Source organism: Chelonia mydas, chromosome 1, assembly GCF_015237465.2.
Source record: "Chelonia mydas isolate rCheMyd1 chromosome 1, rCheMyd1.pri.v2, whole genome shotgun sequence".
Lineage (NCBI taxonomy): Eukaryota > Metazoa > Chordata > Testudines > Cheloniidae > Chelonia > Chelonia mydas.
The window spans coordinates 45,519,198-45,539,518 of NC_057849.1; the positions used below are offsets into that span (position 1 = coordinate 45,519,198).

General features: G+C 38.6%; 1 protein-coding gene across 10 annotated transcripts in view; it reads left to right on the forward strand.

The window, feature by feature from the left end:
* Positions 1–20,321, forward strand: part of PAN3 (poly(A) specific ribonuclease subunit PAN3) — a 116,380-nt gene that overhangs the window by 36,604 nt on the left and 59,455 nt on the right. For 8 of the 10 annotated variants that reach the window (XR_006286359.1, XM_037891626.2, XM_037891630.2 and 5 more), the window contains 2 exons: positions 1,451–1,521; positions 19,927–20,088. Coding sequence is in view for 9 of the 10 variants with exons in the window: in XM_037891626.2 (XP_037747554.1) it covers positions 1,451–1,521; positions 19,927–20,088 (233 nt within the window). In the remaining variant the exon portion in view is untranslated. The remainder of the gene's footprint in view (positions 1–1,450; positions 1,522–19,926; positions 20,089–20,321) is intronic. The other 2 variants (XM_037891633.2, XM_043531307.1) reach the window with 1 other exon arrangement.

Sequence of the window (20,321 nt, forward strand, 5' to 3'; positions counted from 1 at the left end):
ACAGAGGCTAGGGATACCATCCCTGCTCATCCTGGCTAATAGCCATTGAAGGACCTATCCTTCATGAATTTATCTAGTTTTTTTGAACCATGTTATAGTCTTGGCCTTCACAACATCCGCTGGCAAGGAGTTCCACAGGTTGACTGTGCGTTGTGTGAAAAAATACTTCCTTTTGATTGTTTTAAACCTGCTGCCTATTAATTTCACTTGGTGACCCCTAGCTCTTGTGTTATGAGGAGGAGAAGTAACAGTACCTTATTTACTTTCTCCACACCAGTCATGATTTTATAGACCTCAATCATATCCCCCCTTAGTAGTCTCTCTTCCAAGCTGAAAAGTCCCAGTCTTGTTAATCTCTCCTCATATGGAAGATGTTCCATACCCCTAATTATTTTTGTTGCCCTTTTTCTGAGCCTTTTTCAATTCCAGTATATCTTTTTTGAGATGGAACAACCATATCTGCATGCAGTATTCAAGATGTCAGCGTACCATGGATTTATATGGGCGTACTATGGACTTATCCTGCAAATGCAACCTGAGATTTGAAAGTCAGGTGGCTGTTTCCTCCTTGTGCTTCATTTCTAGTAATAATTATTTTACAGAACAGGTTTTGTCCTGAGTTATACTTCTATACTCCGATTGAAAATAGTTAATTGTTCAAGACGATGGCGTTTTGCTGGTGTAAATGAGATTTAAGTTTTATCTGTAAAATATCCACCATTGAGGGCAATACACAAAGAGGGGAAAAAACAGACTGACTTTTGGTTTGTTAGACTGGCTGTGTAAACTGAACAGACTCGTTAAGAAATTGAGAGAGAAATTGCAGTTCCCTCTTTGAGGCACGCTTTAGAATAGAACTGCACTTTGAAGGCATACTGACCATGGTCAAAGAGATTCGGGTTTACAGAAAACATTTTTAAACATTAGTGTGTTAGCAGATGGCATCCACTAGGCAATTAGGAGACATCCATATTTTTAATCTATGATTAATCTGGAGTTTCCTGTTTAAATAGTGACTGTGGTGATTGAGATCCAGATTATGATACTTATGATCTGGAGGCAAAGTGTAGGGACAGGGAGAAATAATAATTTATTTGTAAAATCTTCATCTTGACTGCCTCTAGGTCCTGATTAAATTTCTAAATAAAACGTTGGCAAAACAGACAACAACCATAATGTTTGCAGAATTAAGTGGTATGGAGTACAGCACATAATTATTTAAACTGGCAATGGGTAACTTTTTAAATTCTTCTTTTAATTGTGTACCCATGCACAGTCTAATGAACTGCTATGCTTTTAGCAGTTCTGACTTTAAAATTAGCTTTAATTCTGAATGGATAAACCTTTTTTTGCCTTTTCCAGTGATATTTAAAATTATTTGAACTTTTTTTCAAAACAGTTTGTGCTGTTAATATATAGTAGTAACGATGTTTCTAACATTCTTTTACAGACCCACTGACTTCACCAGCTTCATCCTTGTTTAATGACTTTGCTGCCCTCAGTTTATCTCAAAGGAGAAAGGTAGGCAACACCTAAACTCTAGAAGGTGGCATATCTGTAACTGACAAAAGAAGAATGGAGGGTAGGACAGAGGGAACCCAAGAAATTAGATTGTTTTAAATGGGTATGACTCTTTTGGTGTCACATTTGTTCTTTTCTATTTCATTACATAAAGAAGTTAGATGATATCTTTAAGATGTGCTATTGCAGACCAGCCTGTTGCTGCTAATATGAAATATTCCAGGTACATATTTCAGACTGCATTTATAAGAATACTTTGAACATGAGTGTCAAGGACCTGCCACTTGAACTTTAAAATAAACTGTTTTTATGATGCTGAGAACAGAGGCTTGCAGGTGTTCATCTTGGGCCTTCACAGCCTCAGGGTTCTGTGATAAGATCTTCAAATGGAGGATGGGTCCTGAACCTCAGTGACTCTTGCAGAATTCATTAGTTTGAAAAAATGTAAACATCTAGAAGATCAGAAAGTTTTTTTCTGTAAACCAGGGTTACACCAGAGTTCCATCTGTTCTATGTAATCTGCATCTGTTTGTTAGAAAGGCAACCCAACTTGTCCCAAATAGTAGTCAAAATGTACTTTCACTGACCAATTTCACATCTTTTTCCTAATATCAAGCCAGCTACATGAGCATTAATTTCCCCCAAGTGAGTGGTACACTGTCTTGCAAGCACGCTACTTCAGCATGCCTGTGCTTTCTCCTGTAGCTCTAACCATGTACTGAAAGTTGTGGGTTCTTTGCATAGTTCCTGCAGGTAAGGATTGAAATGAAAGCTACCATAATTGGCCCACCAAATAAGTGTTCCTTGAAATAAAATGTTGTTACAGATTGTCTATTTCCTAATATTGGATATAGTTCGGCATATGAATTGTCCTATTCCTTAATGCCAGCTGTCATGCACTGACAACTTGCTTTAAATGCTGCATATAATCTTACACTTTTCACTACTTGCTGAAAGTGGTGAGAATGAAAATATACACACAACAATAAAAATTAAATATGTAGAAGGAGTGTATCATCACGTATAGGTATACTATAAGGCCAACTGGCTATGGTGCTATATGTTGTTTAATTGACCTACCTATAATTAATCTCATTTGTCCAGGCTGGTAATGTAATGTTTCAAATACAAAGCAAAACCTGAAATTGGTATAAGTTCCTAGCTTGTTCCTGTTTTTCCATGAATAATCAAAGCTCTAAACCCATAGTCACAAAAATGGTATCTTTGACAGAAAGAGTGGCTTATGCAAACTGACTCATAATTCACTTTTACAACTAATTTAGCACTTCTGTTAATTGGAATACAAACTGGAAACCTCTGAAATGTTCCTAATTGAGTATACATTGTAGCTGCTACTTTTTAATGTCGATTCATGAAGAAGAAGGTTATCCACTGACTTCAGTCTGCAGAGAATACAAATGCAGATGGCTATGGATTTGTTTTCTAAATACTGTTAATATTCTGAAATGCATATTTTTGTATTATTGGGGTTTGTGTAGCTTGCAGTTCATGTCAACAGGTCACCTGTAAGGTGAATTGCAGAGCTTTTGACAGTTTGAAATATATTGATTTGGGATATTAAATGGTTTGTATAGACCTAAGTTCATATGCACTTACAATTTGAACATAGCTATTTGAAAAAATCTCTTTACTTGCCAAGAACCCAAGTTGAGGGTTTTGTTTTTGTCCTGAAAGCACTTGAAAACAGTTGTCTAAAACCAGCATTTCCTGCATTATCACTGACTTGGAAGACAAATATAACACCCTGAATAGGGTCTTGGTAAGTGAGTAAAGGAGAAATTGCTTTTCAGGTATTTTGTTTAAAAGTTAGCAATTTGGAATCTTAAAATACTCAACTATTTAAAAAAGCTTTGCATCTTACCTCTCCAAAAGAGGGATGTTTGAGTAGTATTGAATTCATAAAGTTTTCTGTAAAAGATTTATTAAATAGCTGACTTCGACAAGGAAATTCAGAGTTTATTCCGTCTGAAAAAAATCTTATTGTGCCTAGATATTGCTGATCATATGATCCTATCAGAGTCCTCAGAACAGTGGGTGATCCTATACTACTTATGAGCTGCAATACTTGGTTACAACAAAGTAAGTTAAGGATGGACTTGGTAACCTTAACTATGAATTTCCTTGCTTTTTGTATAGGCAGACAGTGTTTGGAAATATAGGTTTGTGTGCTTGGGGCTATTTGAGGTGCTTATAATATTTAGGGTGTTAAAAACATTACATGTTTTTAAACATCTTGTAATCAGTCAGCTACAGATTGGCTTTAAAAAAATTAACCCAACTTCTTAATTTTACATGAACATTCTAAAAATTACCTTCAAATGGCCTTTGATAAACGCATTCTTGGAACTGTAAAATCTTTCCTTTCACCCATCAAATAATTATTAGAATGCTGCACTACAATTTTAAGTTACAGTAAATCTAAGAATACAAATTTAAGAAATTTTACAGGATACTGAAAATGAAAAATTCATATGAGCTGAACACTTCTGTGGGTGCAGTCTGTGTGGTGGTTCTGACAACCCTAAACCTCTCTGAATGTCATAACCCTAAATGCAATTAGGTAGCTACTTGAAAATTTCTTATGGCAATTTTTCTCTTACAAACTACGTACACAAATAATAAATTTGTGGTGCATGATAACAAGAGCCGGGATATTCAATATTAGATTAACACTCTGTCCTTAACTTAATGCTGTTGTACCTTTTTTGTCATCTTCCAAAATGCATAATACCAGTTGCTAAGGATGGAGTGTCATCCTGAACTTGGATTCCTTGGAGTTTAACATTTTGTCTCAACATTAATATATTGAAATACTTTCTTTTTAGAAAGATTATATTTTAAATTAGCATAAATTATTATTTCTCTCAGCCTGGAAAAGCTCTTTGGATTCATTCTGGTTCCTTTGGTAATTGGTTTTGATAGCTCATAAAACATGTATGGTATAACTGATTGTAATCACCGATGCTAAGGGGATGGCACTTTTATAGGTTTAAAGAAAAATGCATAGTGACATTTTTATGTAAACTGGTTCTGAGACTGTTACCACCAATCCAGACTTATGGTTACCACTTACCTTCACCGGTCAGCCTGGAAGGTCCACAAATACCATTCTTTGCTTTTTTATTTATTTGTTCATACCTTCAAACCCACTGGAACTGAACTGTCCTCAATGGTTCCCAATAATTTTCTTGGTTTTATTTCCACTTTTGATGGCTCTTTATCTGAGTCAGAACTAGAGAAGATCTCTATGGGTACATCTACATTGTGCTAAAAGATCTGTGACATGGCTGCCGCTGGCTCAGGTCAGCTGACTTGGGCTTGAGGGGCTATAAAATTGCAATGTAGGTGTTCAGACTTGGGCTGGAGCCCAGGCTATGAGACCCTGGAAGGGGGTTGGGTCTCGGAGCCCGGGCCCCAGCCCAAGCTCAGATGTCTACACTGTGATTTATAGCCCCAGAGCTTGAACCCCGCAAGCTCGAGTCAGTTGACCTGAGCTCTGAGACTCAGTACTGTGGGGTTTTTTTTATTGCTGTGTAGATATACCCTGCGGAGGTGATAATTGTTCATGTGACGACAGCTGTTGGTACAGTGGTTGGAATGAGGGAACCATCCTGTGATTCGGTTTGGCCATGCTATTGGGATGTTTCTGTGCTGCTTGTACTAGTCTCTCTACATATACCACAAGCTGTATAACAAGAGTTCTAGTCCTTCAGAATCTCTCTTCACTGGCCCTGGATGACTAGAAGTTAGGAACAAAAGATTTTCTCCAAATTGGACTGAACAGTGGAAGATATTGGAGAGGTTATCTGGATTGAGATTCATCAGAAACAAACTACTTATTCAAATTTGGTGCATCTTCCAGACTTCGTGCTTAGCTAGTCTATTAGAGTATTCTTTGCATGAAGAGGTGAACTTTGCCTAAACCATTCCAAATTTCCTCTGGAATATTTGTGTCTCCCAGAACCAGACCTAATTTCCACTTTAGTCCTGCTCGTTCCATGTTTCTACAGTTGCTGACAGCAGTAGTGTATTTTGGCACCTTCTGTTCTTACTGTGTTCTGTACAGCTTTCCACTAGTATGTGTACACTGCCTTGAAACCATTAGTGACTCAGTCTTGCAGGGCGCTGAACACTCTGGCTCCAACCCAGCAAAACACTTAGTCACATGCTTAACTTGAAGCAGTGACTTCAGTCGTATTTAAATGGGACTAAGGGACTTATCATGTGGTTAAAGATAATACATACCAACAACCTCTGCTGAATTGGGGCCAGCACCTTAAGGCATTGAGTCGTTCCGTAGCAAGCACTCATCTGGGAATTCTCTCTATCTTTTTTCAGCTAAAAAAAATAAACTCCTCTCATTTTGTTCTTTGTCATGTAAACTCATTTCTTAAACTGTAAAACTTAGTTGACTAATATGAAATTAAATAGAATTCCATACAAAGTCTATTAAGCACTCAAAAGTGAAGTTTCAACAAGCAACCTTTGCTCTGCTATCTTGTGCATATGTATTACAGTAGTCTTTGAGATCACATACTATACGTAAAGTAGCATTTCTTCTATAATTCAGTTTTTTTCATATTTACCCTTAGTTAACTGTCATCATGGATCTGTTCCTTCTCTGTGTTGTTCCAGTTTTATGCATGTGTTCTTTTTTGAATCCACTTATAGTTTTGGCCAACACCACATCCCACGGCAATGAGTTCCAAGCTTAGTTGAGAGTTGTTTCCTCTTGTTTGTATTAAGCCTACTGCCTATTACTTTTATCGGGTGATCCTAGGTTTTTATGTTGTGTGAAAGGGTAAATAACCCTTTTCTATTCACTTTTTTTCCTCACCATTCAGGATTTTATGGATCTCTGTTACTTCACCCCCACAGTTTCTTTTCTGAGCTGAGCAGCTCTAATCTTTAGTCTTTCCTTGTATGGAAGCTGTTCCATTCCCTTAGTCATCTTTGTTGCTCTTCCCTGAACCTTTTCCCGTTCCACTATATCCTTTTTGAGACAGGGCAACCACAGCTAGACACAGAATTGATTCTGTGGGTGCACCACGCATTCATAAGTGGCATTATGACATTTTCTGTATTATTTCTTTACCTTTCGTAATAATTCCTGTCATATTGTTAGCCTTTTTGACTGCTGTTGCGCGTTGAATGGAAGTTTTCAGAGAATTATCCATGGTGATTCCAAGATCTTTTTTGGTTGGTAATAGCTAATTTAGAACCCCTCGTATATCTTAACTCAGGTTAAGATAATATTAAGAATGTATTATGTTCCCAACAAACTATCAAGAATTAATAAAAATTGGTTTCCTCTTTTGCTGGGAAAAATGCAATGAAAAGGACACACTATTACGTATGTAGTGTAATGCATTGAAACATCTTCCTTTTGGCCACTACTAAAACAGGCCTTAATTCTTCAATTTACAGCATACAGACATGGGGGACTATGTGCTTGTCACCGTTATAGGACTAGCTGCATCTCTGTTCCCATTCTTGTCTGAGTCTCCCCATCTTCCCCCTAGTATGAGGGCTCTTGTCCTTCCCTGTCTTGGGATGGAATTTTGCAGTGCTTCCACTCTTAGATTGGGATACCCATGTATTCAACCAAGTATTACCATGCAAAGTTCACAGACCTGTGACCAGTGAGATTGACCAACTTCTTTAAATTCAAATATTTTATTCAGCGGTAGGAACAAAACTTTAGAGAGAGATTTCAAACCGCCTACATGCATATTTAATCTCCTCTAATCTTGTGCTTCTCTGCAAGCTAAATAAGATGTTTCTCTCTTGAGTTACAGGTAGGGAGGCCACTCATCTGGTTTTAAATTGAACAGAGACAAAACTGGACATGGTTTTGTTCAGTACCTGACAGGGGAATGCCGTTTTGAAGAGCACACTATGCAACTCTTCTGGCCTGATCTCGCACACATGGTGCATGCGAGATCACACTGATGGTGTGGTGGTTGCACCCCGCATGCCGACAGGGGCGGGCTCACTCCATTCCCACAACTACTGGAATGTCCAGTATTTTGAGAATGTGAGAGTGACCACCCTAATTACAGTAAAAGAACAGAACCAATTTGCATTCTTGTAAAGGCAAGGTGGATGAGGTAATATCTTCTATTCGACCAACTTCTGTTGGTGAAAGAAACAGGCTTTTGAGCTACACAGAGCACTTCTTCAGCATTCTTGTAGAAAGTCAACTCTCCTTCCCTCTGTGTCTCTGGCCCCAATTACCACATTGCTCAATGTTCTTTGGTACGGGGATGTGGTGTGATGTCTTCCCCAAGTCAGTCAGCAAGGCTGAACCAGAAGGAGGAAAAAAGTCACTCTAGGAGAATATTCCCATCCATGTTCCATTGTTCAGACAGTTAAATCCATTCAGCCTTAATGGTTTGCAGTCACTGGTCTTATGACTGTATCTAACCACATGGGAGTGTGTTGAAACTGTCTGCTCCCCTCTGACATTCTAACACACCATCTCAGAAATCCAGTACATAAACCACCTTTAGGGGTAGATCAGTACTCATTACCAAGCAACCCCACATTTGTGTCATCACTCGTAATTTTCAGGATTGTGGCTACAGAGAAGGCTTCAGATCGTTACTGGACTAAACTTTTCTTTCAAACATGAAGTTTACATTGTGCAATTATACCATACTTTTGCAATAATAAAATGTTATTAAACAGTTATGCAATCACTTGCTTGTTTCTGTAAAGAAGGTTATTGCACAAATGTGGAAACAAGATTATCCTCCGACAGAAAGAGTTAGAATAAAGTTTTTCTTTACTGTGGAGAAACTGACTTATTCACTACAAGGCGTGTATCAAGACTGCTGTGCTATTTGGTCTCCTTTTTACAGTTTTATGGAACTCTGTTATCCAGTTTTCAGTTGTTCAGTAGAGTTCCACAGAATTGATATTTACTAATTAATAGACCTGACTTGATATTTTCTTTCTTTTTGTGTAAGTGTGGTGTGTTCTTAAATACTTTTTTTTTTATTCAGGTTTAATTTGATTTATGGGTAGGTGGGCACCCTACATTATTTCATGAAGCTAAACTATTTCAAAATTACATTTACTTATAGAAAGTTTCAGAAATTGATGACGTGTATAAGTTCATCAAGATAAAATGCTTATTCCTCTAACTATATGAAAGAACAAACTTCTAGCTCTCATCTTAACTAGTGATTTAAAAAAAAAATCTTATTGCTTGTTTTGTTATTTATACCTAAATAAAGTCAGTATATCTTATGACTGGAGTAACTTTAATAACTTAGTCTTTCTGTGAGACATACCTTAGAAAAAGAATAATTTAATAGGTTTGTCCGCACTCATCAGCTACATATCTTTGCTACCAGGCACACAGTCTTCTATAGCTACAATTCAAAGGCTGAGGTAATTAAACCTCAAAGCAACTCTGCTGTACATCTAGATGGCTATTGTGTATTTGCAAGATTTCTCTTATACCTGTGTTAGGTCTAATACATATGTAGTGTGCTGTGTAAGAATGACTTGCTATGAACTCTTCATATGTCTGTAATGGAACATGAAGAGGGAAAGATCTTGTAGCCTTCCATACATGATATAAGATACTACACTTGTATCTAAAGTGACAGGAAGAATGTCATTATTGAGGAAGAGCTACTGTATAGAGATGCATGAACATGGGGTGGAGTAAAGGTTGCATATGAATCCTTAACCTTATTATTCCCTGCATTTTGAGTGCTTCATTATGCATCTTTAACTTTTTCAAAATTTTTATATAATATTCTAGGGTTTTTAAAACAAAAACCCAAATTTCACTTTCCTAGACTTCTAAACTCTACTTTCTTATTAAAAAAACATATAATTGTATGTGTAAATTCCGTTATCTGGAACTGTTTGGTTACACACCGCCATAATGCTGTGTTCTATGCACTGTAAGACGACATAAAAGAGGCCCTTAAACTTAAGAAATTTACAGCTTAGTAATGCACTTTTTGCTTCCCTCAGCTATGGAGTTCCCAAGGTACGTTTCTAAGCATGGGTCTTTGCTTCAAATCTTAAGCCTTGTCTACACTTAGCACTTTTACATAGCATAGCTATGTAAAAAAATAAAAATAAAAAAATCACACCTCTAACTGATATAACTGTGCTGTTAAACTTTTGAGCCTAGACTGACCTAAGAGTGCAGCAGCTTTCTCTTACTCCTTTGGAGTTTGTAAGGTCTGCAGGGACTCTTACGCTGTGCAACCAACCAACCAACACTTGCCAGCGCTGTGTTCCTGAGTTGTGAATTGAAACAAAATGCAGAATGTCCTCTTTCAGCAGCATGCACTGTTCACATTTGTAACTCAGATCAAAACCCGTTTTCATGCAGTACTCCAAAGCACATCCCTCGAATGACTGTTATTTCTGTACCAAACTGAAAGTATCAAGAATTTTTTATAATACAAGAACTGTTTTTCACTTGCCCTCAAATAACTCAACCTTTTGATCACTTTCCCAAGTCATTTTCAGCCAGTGAAAGTTTCATCTCAAAACTTGAAAATTTAAGAATGTCATGAGCAAATGAAAATAGGGGTTAGCATTGAAACTTGTATGCAGTCTTAATCCTAGTGACAACATTGTAAATGTCAGCATACTCCACCTCTGTAACAGATGAGCTCTGAACTATGTGCTGAAGGTCAAGCGATTCTTCTTCTGGTTTCCCATTGAGGGCAGTTAATTCCAGAGCCTAGGGCCCATTGCTGAAAACCACTGTTTCCAGCCCTAAGAAGTTCAAATATAGGGATGATAGGCAAGAGTGCATTGATTGATTTGAATGGTGTTCGTGGAACATGAAGGGAGAGAGAGAGCTCTTAGAACTAGGATCCAAATCACATTGGCTTTTATGGATCCATATCAGCAACTTGGATTTCACCTGAAAGAGATTGGGAAACAGTGCTGTACCAAGGATGTTCCGGGCCCAGTTAAGACTCAAATATGGGCATCCCTGCCTCCCACCGTCACCTCTCCCCCCCGACCCTAAAATCACCGTTACATACTCTTACAAAGTCTTCTCTAAAGCAATCTTATTAACTCATCCTAGTCTGTCCACCTTGCTTCCGAGTTCTTGCATACCCTTTCCTGCCCCATAGGTGTTCTTAGTGATTTAATTTTAGCTTGCTGAAATTCCTTTGATTAGTTGCCACAGTTAAAAGAAGACAGCAAGATATATGCAATGCTATTTCTGTTATGGATATTCTTATCTAAAGATCTTTTTAGAATGTAACTAAGTAGTTCAGTGGGTGCTTTTGTTTCTAAGTCATCCTTAAAGATTTGCTTGCAAAAACTGGCAGAGAGCTCAGTTTCATTGTCAAAACTCTCAGGGTTTAAAACTACAAGGGTAGCTGCTTGCTAAGTTTTGAGTGTGGCTCTTCAAGTTGTCACTGCTGAGACTTTTCAGTTACTCCTCTTTTAAAAGAAAGCAAACGTTTTTCGCACTTCGTACTTGTGCAGCCTATCATCCAGTTGTGTTAATACTGTCTAAAATGGAGTTGAAAACCTTGCATTCAAAACTTTCAAGAGCTAATGACCTTTCTTTTCATCCTTTGCAAGTTCATCTGGCATTACTTTCCCCTTTGAGATAGTTTCTCTTTGACCTGTGTGGATAATCCTAATGTTCCAGCCTGTGAACCAACAGCTTCCTTACATGCAACAAACCCAGGAGACTATAATTCTGTTAAAGCATCTTGCAGGCCACCAAGTAAACCGTTACCCGTTTTAACGTCAAGATCTGAATTCTGCAATTTTTTGCTCACAGCATTAATTTTTGACCAGATGTTTTTGCTGAGATGCAGAATACTAAGAAAACAAAAACCTCTGTGTAATGTTTGTTCGCAATCTATCAGCGTCTAATTAAGTACTGGCATAAGATTGTTTGAAGCTTTGATCTTGTCTAGCACATTGCCTCTACCCATGCTGATCATCTTGTGTACTTTGACATTTTAATGTTATGCTAATATGCTTTTTCTACATATCCCAACCACTAGTAGAAATGGAAAACAGGGTATACAATCTTTGAACAATTCCAAAAAAAAAAAAAAAACAACTTGGAACAATCATTACAGCTGCTTCTCCAATAAGATTCAGTGAATGGGTAGCATGTGGGACGAAAGACTCGTTTTGATTTACCCACTGAATTCAGTTTTGAACAGCTTTGTGTGCTGCAGCCATTAGCTCTGTTCTCGTTGCTTTGTCCCCTTCAATCAGCTGGATCTAAACGGGGTTTTTAGCTCTTCTAAATACCTTCCATAATATCCTCCCTAGTTTTGGTGTGGATGTCAATTAAATCTATAAAATTCGCAAGAACCTTTTTGCTCTGTCTTTCAAAACCTCTGCATACATAAACACCTGAGACATTTGTACCATCAGGAGAGGTCTGAAATGCAATAAAACATAATAGAGACGTAATCAGGTTTATTAACCTTGTAAAAAATAGCCTGCCATACTTTTCTTATGATCCTACTAAAATTCATTTTGAATTCAGTTTCCGTATGTCACCTTTGTAGCACAAGCTTTAATAGCTTTCACACGGTCTTGCAACACACTATCCATACCTTGCAAGCAATTCCAGTAAATGTAAAAAATTACCATTACAAGAAATTGTCTAATTTCTCGCTTGAACCTCTCAAAGCTTAACATCTCTCACCTAAATACAGCAAAATATCCAAGAGATGAGAGTATTGTGCCACATGCCCTTCTGCATCTTGTAGCAGGTTTACATACCTTTTTCAATTGTGCAGTCCTTTTCCAGATGTTCTGCAAGTTCCATCCAGCAAGTGATTTGCCTCCATATATTCCTTCAGATGTTCATGTTGGCATTCTCACTTGCTATAAGGAAAAGTTTGGGTGCACAGTTTTATGGTTCATAAGGGAAGATGAGGAATTTAGCTGAAAAAGCAAACAAGTAAAATGGAACAAGGAGGCAAGCATCTAACTGTACATTAATGAAGATCACTGGCAATTAACATTAGGAGTATTAGCAAAGACTCAACATTTTAAAAGTTGCCTTGTTTTAAATTAGCAGGATTGTTTTCTGCAAAAAAAAATAGTGAACAGAATCTGTCACTTATGGCTAAGTAGCCAGATCTACCTTGTCAGAGTCAAAATTCTTCCCCACGCTTTCAATAATCGAACCAATTTCAGCATCCACATCCATAACTATTGCACTAACAACCAACAGGCAACTTTCTGTCCCAGACTGAAACTCTAGGGCTCAACTATTCAATGCCAGGCTCTGTGCCAGAATCAGATGTTCCAGCACTCAGTGAGCCTGAGAAATCCAAATCAACATCCTCACTAGCTAAGGAAGGTCCAAAAGTGCAAGTAGCAGAAACATCTGATGATTGTTCACCAGGAATATGGCCAAACTTTTCACTTTTCAAGAAACTATGTAGACCACTTGCACTTTCCTGATCTTTTTCAAAGGCCTGCTGCAGCTTGCACTTTTGAGCACCATTTTTGTGCTTGTAGGTATTCATAGTGGAAATCACTGTTGACCATAAGAATTCACCCACCAAGCTCTTCGTGAATGAATTGCTAGCATTGGAATGACTGAGTGTGTGAAAGGTCTAGCTAATATTTCTGTGAAGCTCTGAGAAATCAGGTCAAAGGTCATATGTCTGTGAAACTCAGGGCTATAACAGGTGAAACTAAGCCAGAGCTCAGGAATGCAGATATAAGGTCAGTTGAGAGCAAGTGAAGGAAGCAGTTATAGAAAAGGCTAGGGCACCATGACAGAAGAGAAGAGTGAGAAGTTTTAAAAAAAAAATGTGGGGGGGGCTGAGGCACCTTTTATGGTACCAGGTCTGATGCTCTGGAACTGATCCTTTGCACGCCTCTGCTAGGAAAGACATCCCCTAATAGTTGGCATGCGGGACAAGGGATGGTGCATTCTATAGCAACTCTACTACTAAGTAGTGTTCAATTATAGCTCCATGTAGAACATATTAGTTACTGGTAATGTTCATTTGAAGTGTGTGCTTGTAGTCCAGATAACAAATCATGGTTTACTGAATGAAAATAACATAGTGGTTATGGCTATCCTGAAGAGAGGAGGAAGGAGGTGTTTTATGGATTGTGGGATAATGAGTCGTTCAGAGCGCTTTTGTGTACTCTAGCAGGTCATGGGTTGTCATATTGTGTTTAATGGTCAGTTTTTAGGAGGCAACACAGGAAAAGCTAGTTCTGTCCCAGTAGACTAACAGCATGGCTCAGTATCTTCAAATTCTTCTTTGGTAGCTCTCCACCACTAATCTCTGCCTAATCTCTGTTGAGGCATAATTTGTTCCCATTCTAGTGTATGTATAAAAATAATCCTTCAAAAATATCTATGTAAAACAAAAATACATATTTGAACTACTTTCCTTGAAATACAGTGCTGTCCCAAAATCTGTATTCTCTACCCACTGATAACTGTTGTGTACTGCATCTTCTCTACCCACCATAGTCAAATGTTTCTCTGAATTAGACTGTAAGATCCTTGGAACAGGAAGTGTATTACATCTCTAAAATGCTGTATTCTCATCAATGGTATAATAAATGCGTTTCAGAAAATGAGTAAATTCTTTCCACACACAAATAAATGTTACGCTTAGATTTTCCAAAATTACCTATGGAATACGTTTCAGAGTGGTAGCCGTGTTAGTCTGTATCAGCAAAAAAAAAAAAAATGAGTACTTGTGGCACCTTAGAGACAAATAAATTTATTTGGGCATAAGTCAGCGGCACTGCTATGGGTACCCGCATGACCTCACAGTATGCCAACATTTTTATGGCTGACTTAGAACAACGCTTCCTCAGCTCTCGCCCCCTAATGCCCCTACTCTACTTGTGCTACATTGATGACATCTTCATCATCTGGACCCATGGAAAAGAAGCCCTTGAGAAATTCCACCATGATTTCAACAATTTCCATCCCACCATCAACCTCAGCCTGGACCAGTCCACACAAAAGATCCACTTCCTAAACATTACAGTGCTAATAAGCGATGGTCACATAAACACCACCCTATACCGGAAACCTACTGACCACTATACTTACCTACATGCCTCCAGCTTTCATTCAGACCACATTACACCATCCATTGTGTACAGCCAAGCTCTAAGATTCAACCACATTTGCTCCAACCCCTCAGACAGAGACAAACACCTACAAGATCTCTATCAAGTGTTCTTACAACTACAGTACCCGCCTGCTGAAGTGAAGAAACAGATTGACAGAGCCAGAAGAATACCCTGAAGTCACCTACTCCAGACAGGCCCAATAAAGAAAGTAACAGAATGCTACTAGCCATCACCTTCAGCCCCAAACTAAAACCTCTCCAGTGCAACATCAAGGATCTACAACCTATCCTGAAGGATGATCCCTCACTTACATATCTTGGGAGACAGGCCAGTCCTCGCTTACAGACAGCCCCCCTCTCCTCCCCAACCTGAAGCAAATACTCACCAACAGCCACACACCACACAACAAAAACACTAACCCAGGAACCTATCCTTGCAACAAAGCCCGTTGCCGACTCTGTCCACATATCTATTCAAGGGACACTATCATAGGGCCTAATCACATCAGCAACACCATCAGAGGCTCATTCACGTGCACATCTACCAAAGTGATATATACCATCATGTGCCAGCAATGCCTCTCTGCCATGTACATTGGCCAAACCGGACAGTCTCTACGCAAAAGAATAAATGGACACAAATCAGATGTCAAGAATTATAACATTCAAAAACCAGTCGGAGAACACTTCAACCTCCCTGGTCACTCAATTTCAGATCTAAAAGTCGCAGTTCTCCAACAAAAAACTTCAAAACCAGACTCCAGCGAGAAACTGCAGAATTGGAATTAATTTGCAAACTGGACACCATTAACTTAGGCTTGAATAAAGACTGGGAGTGGATGAGTCATTACACAAAATAAAAACTACTTCCCCATGCTAATTTCAAATACAGCAAGCAGTCCATCTAGCAGAATAAAATGGACAAGTTAATAGACTTGCTAGAGTTCTCTGGAACTCTATATTGGATGAATGGGGAGCAAGTAACAGGCTGGCATCAGGAAACATTTCTAGAGCACATGGTGATTCAAGATTGCTCATCTGTCAGAGTGTTTTGGTGTGAAGACATTTCTTAGTCAGAACTTTCTGATGCTTCTCAAGATTGTTTACCAAGTCAGTATTTAAATGTCAGTTGCCTTCCTAAAACGTACAGACATTATACAGATGTCAAAGTTTGCAAAAAGTCTGTTGCTGAGCAGTTCTTTACCTGATGGAGTCTTTCTTTCAGACAGTCGTCTTTATATTCATCCAAGGGAATTGCCCTTGCATCAAGCAGCTCTTGAGATGTATTGGGCAGGTTAAATCATACTTCATAGGATGTCATAGCTTCAGAGAAGACATTATCAAGGTGACTTGTTTTCCTAGAAGCTTATGAGTGGCTGCTTTGTCCTTGCCTTTGATCCAAGGCATAATCTGCTACCTGTGGTAGCAAACAAAATTACAGAGAGCAAGAATATGGCAATCTTGGTTTTCCTGTCCTGACTACTCAGTAGATTTACTAACCTTACCAGCTCTCCCTACAGAAATTCCTTTCTTCCAGTTTCCTGTAGACTCGGCTGTACATCCTGACCTGGATGTGCTTTCATTGATGGAATAGTTTGAGGGTGAACTTGGGGTATTTAGATGTGAGTTACTCAAAACTTGTATCCAGTCTTTTTATTAAAATGTTGACAGGGCTTTTATGTCTGTCTTACATTGCAGAAGTTTGGGTTCTTGGGTAAAAAAAATTTTGAGTGACTCAGGCATGTCTGTATGGCGTGGCAAGCCAGAGTGAATTTACCACACATCATCTTGGTGCATGCTGACTCTGTGGACACTGCTAAACTGCAGTGAATGTCTAAGGTCTAGTCCACTGTCCAGGACTTCTACTGTGCTGTTGAAGTGCCTATATGGTGAATTATTGCACAGCAAGCTGGTGCGCTGTAGATTCAGACCCTGGCTTGCCATGCAGTAACTCACCATGTAGACAAGCTCTGTCAGTTTTGAAAATTGGATATAGGCCGGTGGTTCTCAAACTTTTGTGTTGGTGACCCCTTTCACATAGCAAACCTCTGAGCGCGACCCTCCTTATAAATTAAAAACATTTATTTATTTATTTATTTATTTATTTATTTATTTATATATATATATATAAACACCATTATAAATGCTGGATGCAAAGCAGGGTTTGGGGTGGAGGCTGACAGCTTGTGACCCCTCATAATAACCTCGTGACCCCCTGAGGGGTCCCGACCCCCAGTTTGAGAACCCCTGATGTAGGCTGTTAAATCACTTGGGCACTTTTGAAAATCTTATCTCTAGTGCAAGATCTAAGTTTTATTACATGCAGATGTCTTTTAATTCCTGAGCCTTGTTAGGAAGGCTATGAATTAGGGGGATCTTATCAGTCCAGACTGGATTCTATATTGCTTGTAGCATACAACTGGCCTGTGTGTGTGTGTGTGTGTGTGTGTGTTTTTGGTTGTGACCCCTCATAAAACCTGGATTCAGTTTCAGTGTAGTGCTCTGGAATCTGAATCTAGTTGTAAAGGAAACAGCCTTCCTCTGGTTTAACTGCGTGGCTCAGTTTCTCTTTTGTTTTAGTTTTCCTTTTCAAAATATTTATATTTATAGATCTCCTTTCATTTTGAAGGCTCCATAAGCCTTTCATAAATATATGTGAGCTTCAACACTGAGGAGAGTGGATGGTTGGGACATAGTACTTGATATAGCAGTGAAGGCCGAGGTGCTAGTTTGGTCAAGGACATCGAGACAAACCCATCATGAAAAATACAGTAAAATTTTCAATATTTATGCAGAGAAAAGACCTATTTTGTCTCACCCAAAAGATCCTGTATTGAGTATACCTTACCAGAAATTCAGACACATTGCTCTTTCCAGTCTCCCAAATGGACAACTGTTCATTAGCATTACTGTAATGCACTCATACTCAAAATGTGGGGAGACTGTTGTCCTGTCATCACACAGTTTATATATTTCCATTTAGAGACATTGCAGAAGCCACTTACTCTCTTTTTGTACGTCAAGGATTCAAATTACTTGATCTTTAAGCAGCTTTATATCTTTATAACTTGAAGGTCAAAGTTGGGATCCTTCATCTTCTACTCTTAGTTAACTTGAACTATTTTTCTCAGAAGCAAGAATGTGAGGAGGCCAAATCCTGGAATTATTATTCAAGCAAAATGCCAACTGAATTCTGTAGGTATTTAGACTGGCTGAAAGTGTGACTCATAGGTTGTCAGGTGAACCCCCCCATAAACAGAGGCTCCTTTTGCAGCCTTCTGTGATAGTCTGGTTAAACTCATCTTACAGTGCTGGTGGCTTTGCATGAACAGGGGGAATCTCCTTCAATGAAGTTCTCATTTTGTCTAGCAAGGAACAATCTTTACTATGCATGTCCAATTGTAAGCCATTCAGTTTCCTAGAGAGACTAATTACGTAGGTTTCTGCATGAAGGGGAGTAGGTTTTTAGTTTATCTCCCTCTATACAGGATCACAGTAAAACCTCCCTACATTTGCCAGTTGATACCTATTTCAGTAGATACCCCAAAAGGAGGACTTTTTATGAATAAGGATAAACTCTCTCCATGGGTTTTAAGAGTTCATATTACAAGTATAGAAGTAAGTAACAAAGGGAACCCAGGAGAGTTGATCCATATCCGTGCCGTATCTCCTATCTGTGAAGTCATTACATGGGACCATGTATAACAGACATGCTGGTCTGATTCCAGACAGTTTCATATTTCTTCGTGTAACAAGTATTCTTCGTGTAACAAGTATATAAGAACGATTTAGGTATTTTAATGCAGAATGATTCTTGCTACAAGCCTGCTTTAGAGAGGAGACTATTGAAAAGTTTACATCCTTCATTCTGTGTGGGTAAAATACTCTAAAATAGATTAGCTGCTCTTTCCCTCCCTTTCATTGTCATGAGGATTTTACCATAGCAGAACATCCTTTGATCATTTTGAAAGTTTAAAGCAGGTTCTTATCAAAATCCTAGACTTCTAACATTCTTCACATTCAGGCGACAACCTATTACCCAAACTAGAAGTCTTCTGAAAGCCGTTTTAGAACTGTTCAGTGACCAGTGTGAGATTTAAGTAATTGGTGGTCTCAATCCAGATCCTAGTGGCCAAGCAGCGCATTAAGACCCGTACTCATAGGTGTGGAAATTTAGTCCCCAACTGATTGGTAGCAGCAGTAAAGAAGCCATGTTCTAAGTAAGTCTAAACTCTGAACTGTGTCCCTGCTGGTATTTGCTCTCTAGGTTAGGATACATTGATATGACGACATGGGGAAGTTTGCAGTGCCCTTGTGCTTTGCCTGTTTTTTTGGGTAAAGGGTTTCAGTTTCCAGAGCTCTTTTCGTAAAAATTCAGTGAAATGCTTTAAAGTCCATCTACCGGTTTTCATAATCAGGGCACTAGGGTTGTCTCTATTGTTGAGTCACAACCACCTTTTGCATGTTTGCTTTTTTTAAAAAGCGTGGTTTGCTTTCTTGAGTGACTGGAGTCCATTTCACATATTCTTCCATTATTGTATTTCACGTCTGTCTTCATCTAGGAAGATAGTTGGAATTAGTCTTCTGAATATTAATTTGGACCGGTGGAATACCTTTTGTCTAGTTCCATGAGTTCTGTTGTAAATGGCTTCAAAACTGTCTTATGTTTTGAAATTTCCTTTAAGGCCCCATTCTTTTTTTCTTTCAAGAAAGAGCTGTGGCAGCCTTGAACGTAAATATTTGTTTTGCCTTTGAATGTTTTTTCATTAAGCTGATTTCCTGTTGCTTGATGGATGCCTTTGACCCTTCCCAAGGAAAGTGTCGGAGTTCAGTATCATGATGTGGTTGAAGGTATGTGCTAGAGAGGAATATAGGTTGGAAGGTACCATGGGTCTCTGTCTAAAACCTCTGCACTTGTTCTGCCACAACAGTGTCTGCTTTGTGGGATAAAAACAGGGAAGTGTCAATGGAAGAGTTTTGCAAAACATAATTTTTCATTTTTATGAAATTCACCAAACTGTATGCACAGACTTCAGTGGCTGACTTCTGTTGCAATGGTTTGCTTACAAATACTCTACCTCTGCCTTAGTTGTTTTCCTTTCCTTTCCAAGGCATTGCTAGTTAGAGCCTCATAGTCGGGATTGAAGGGAAACAGTCTCAGATAAATTTTACTTGCAAATTGTTTCCTATTCCACCAATCCAGAGATCATCCTGAGATGTTCTACCTATTTTAGCTTAGTTCTAGACTGAGGGATGTTAGGAGTGGCCTGGTTTCTCTCCTTCTTTTTCGTAGCCAAGGAAGTATCGACTGGGGATGCTGGAGGAGAGGATAGTTCCGGTGGGATCAAAGGCACGAAAATCAAAGAACGCTATTGGCTGTCTGGCTGACAGGTGTAAAACAGGAGTACCCATCAATATGGTTTGGTGGAACAGAGTCACAGAAAACAATTTTCAGGTAAAATTACTTTTTACTAGTCACTTTTCAGTATCTCGGATGCTTTATTTTACATTTTTAAAAAAATGTTAGAAGCAGTTACTCAAAGCAGGGGTTGAAATTGGGCCAGAAGCTCAAACAATAAAATAAGTGTAGTAGCCCCCAGGACAAGTGCTCTCTGGCATTTTATTGTCTGTCCCCACTCCCATTCAGAGGTTTTGTTTTGTTTGTTTGTTTACTGTTCTAATTTGTGG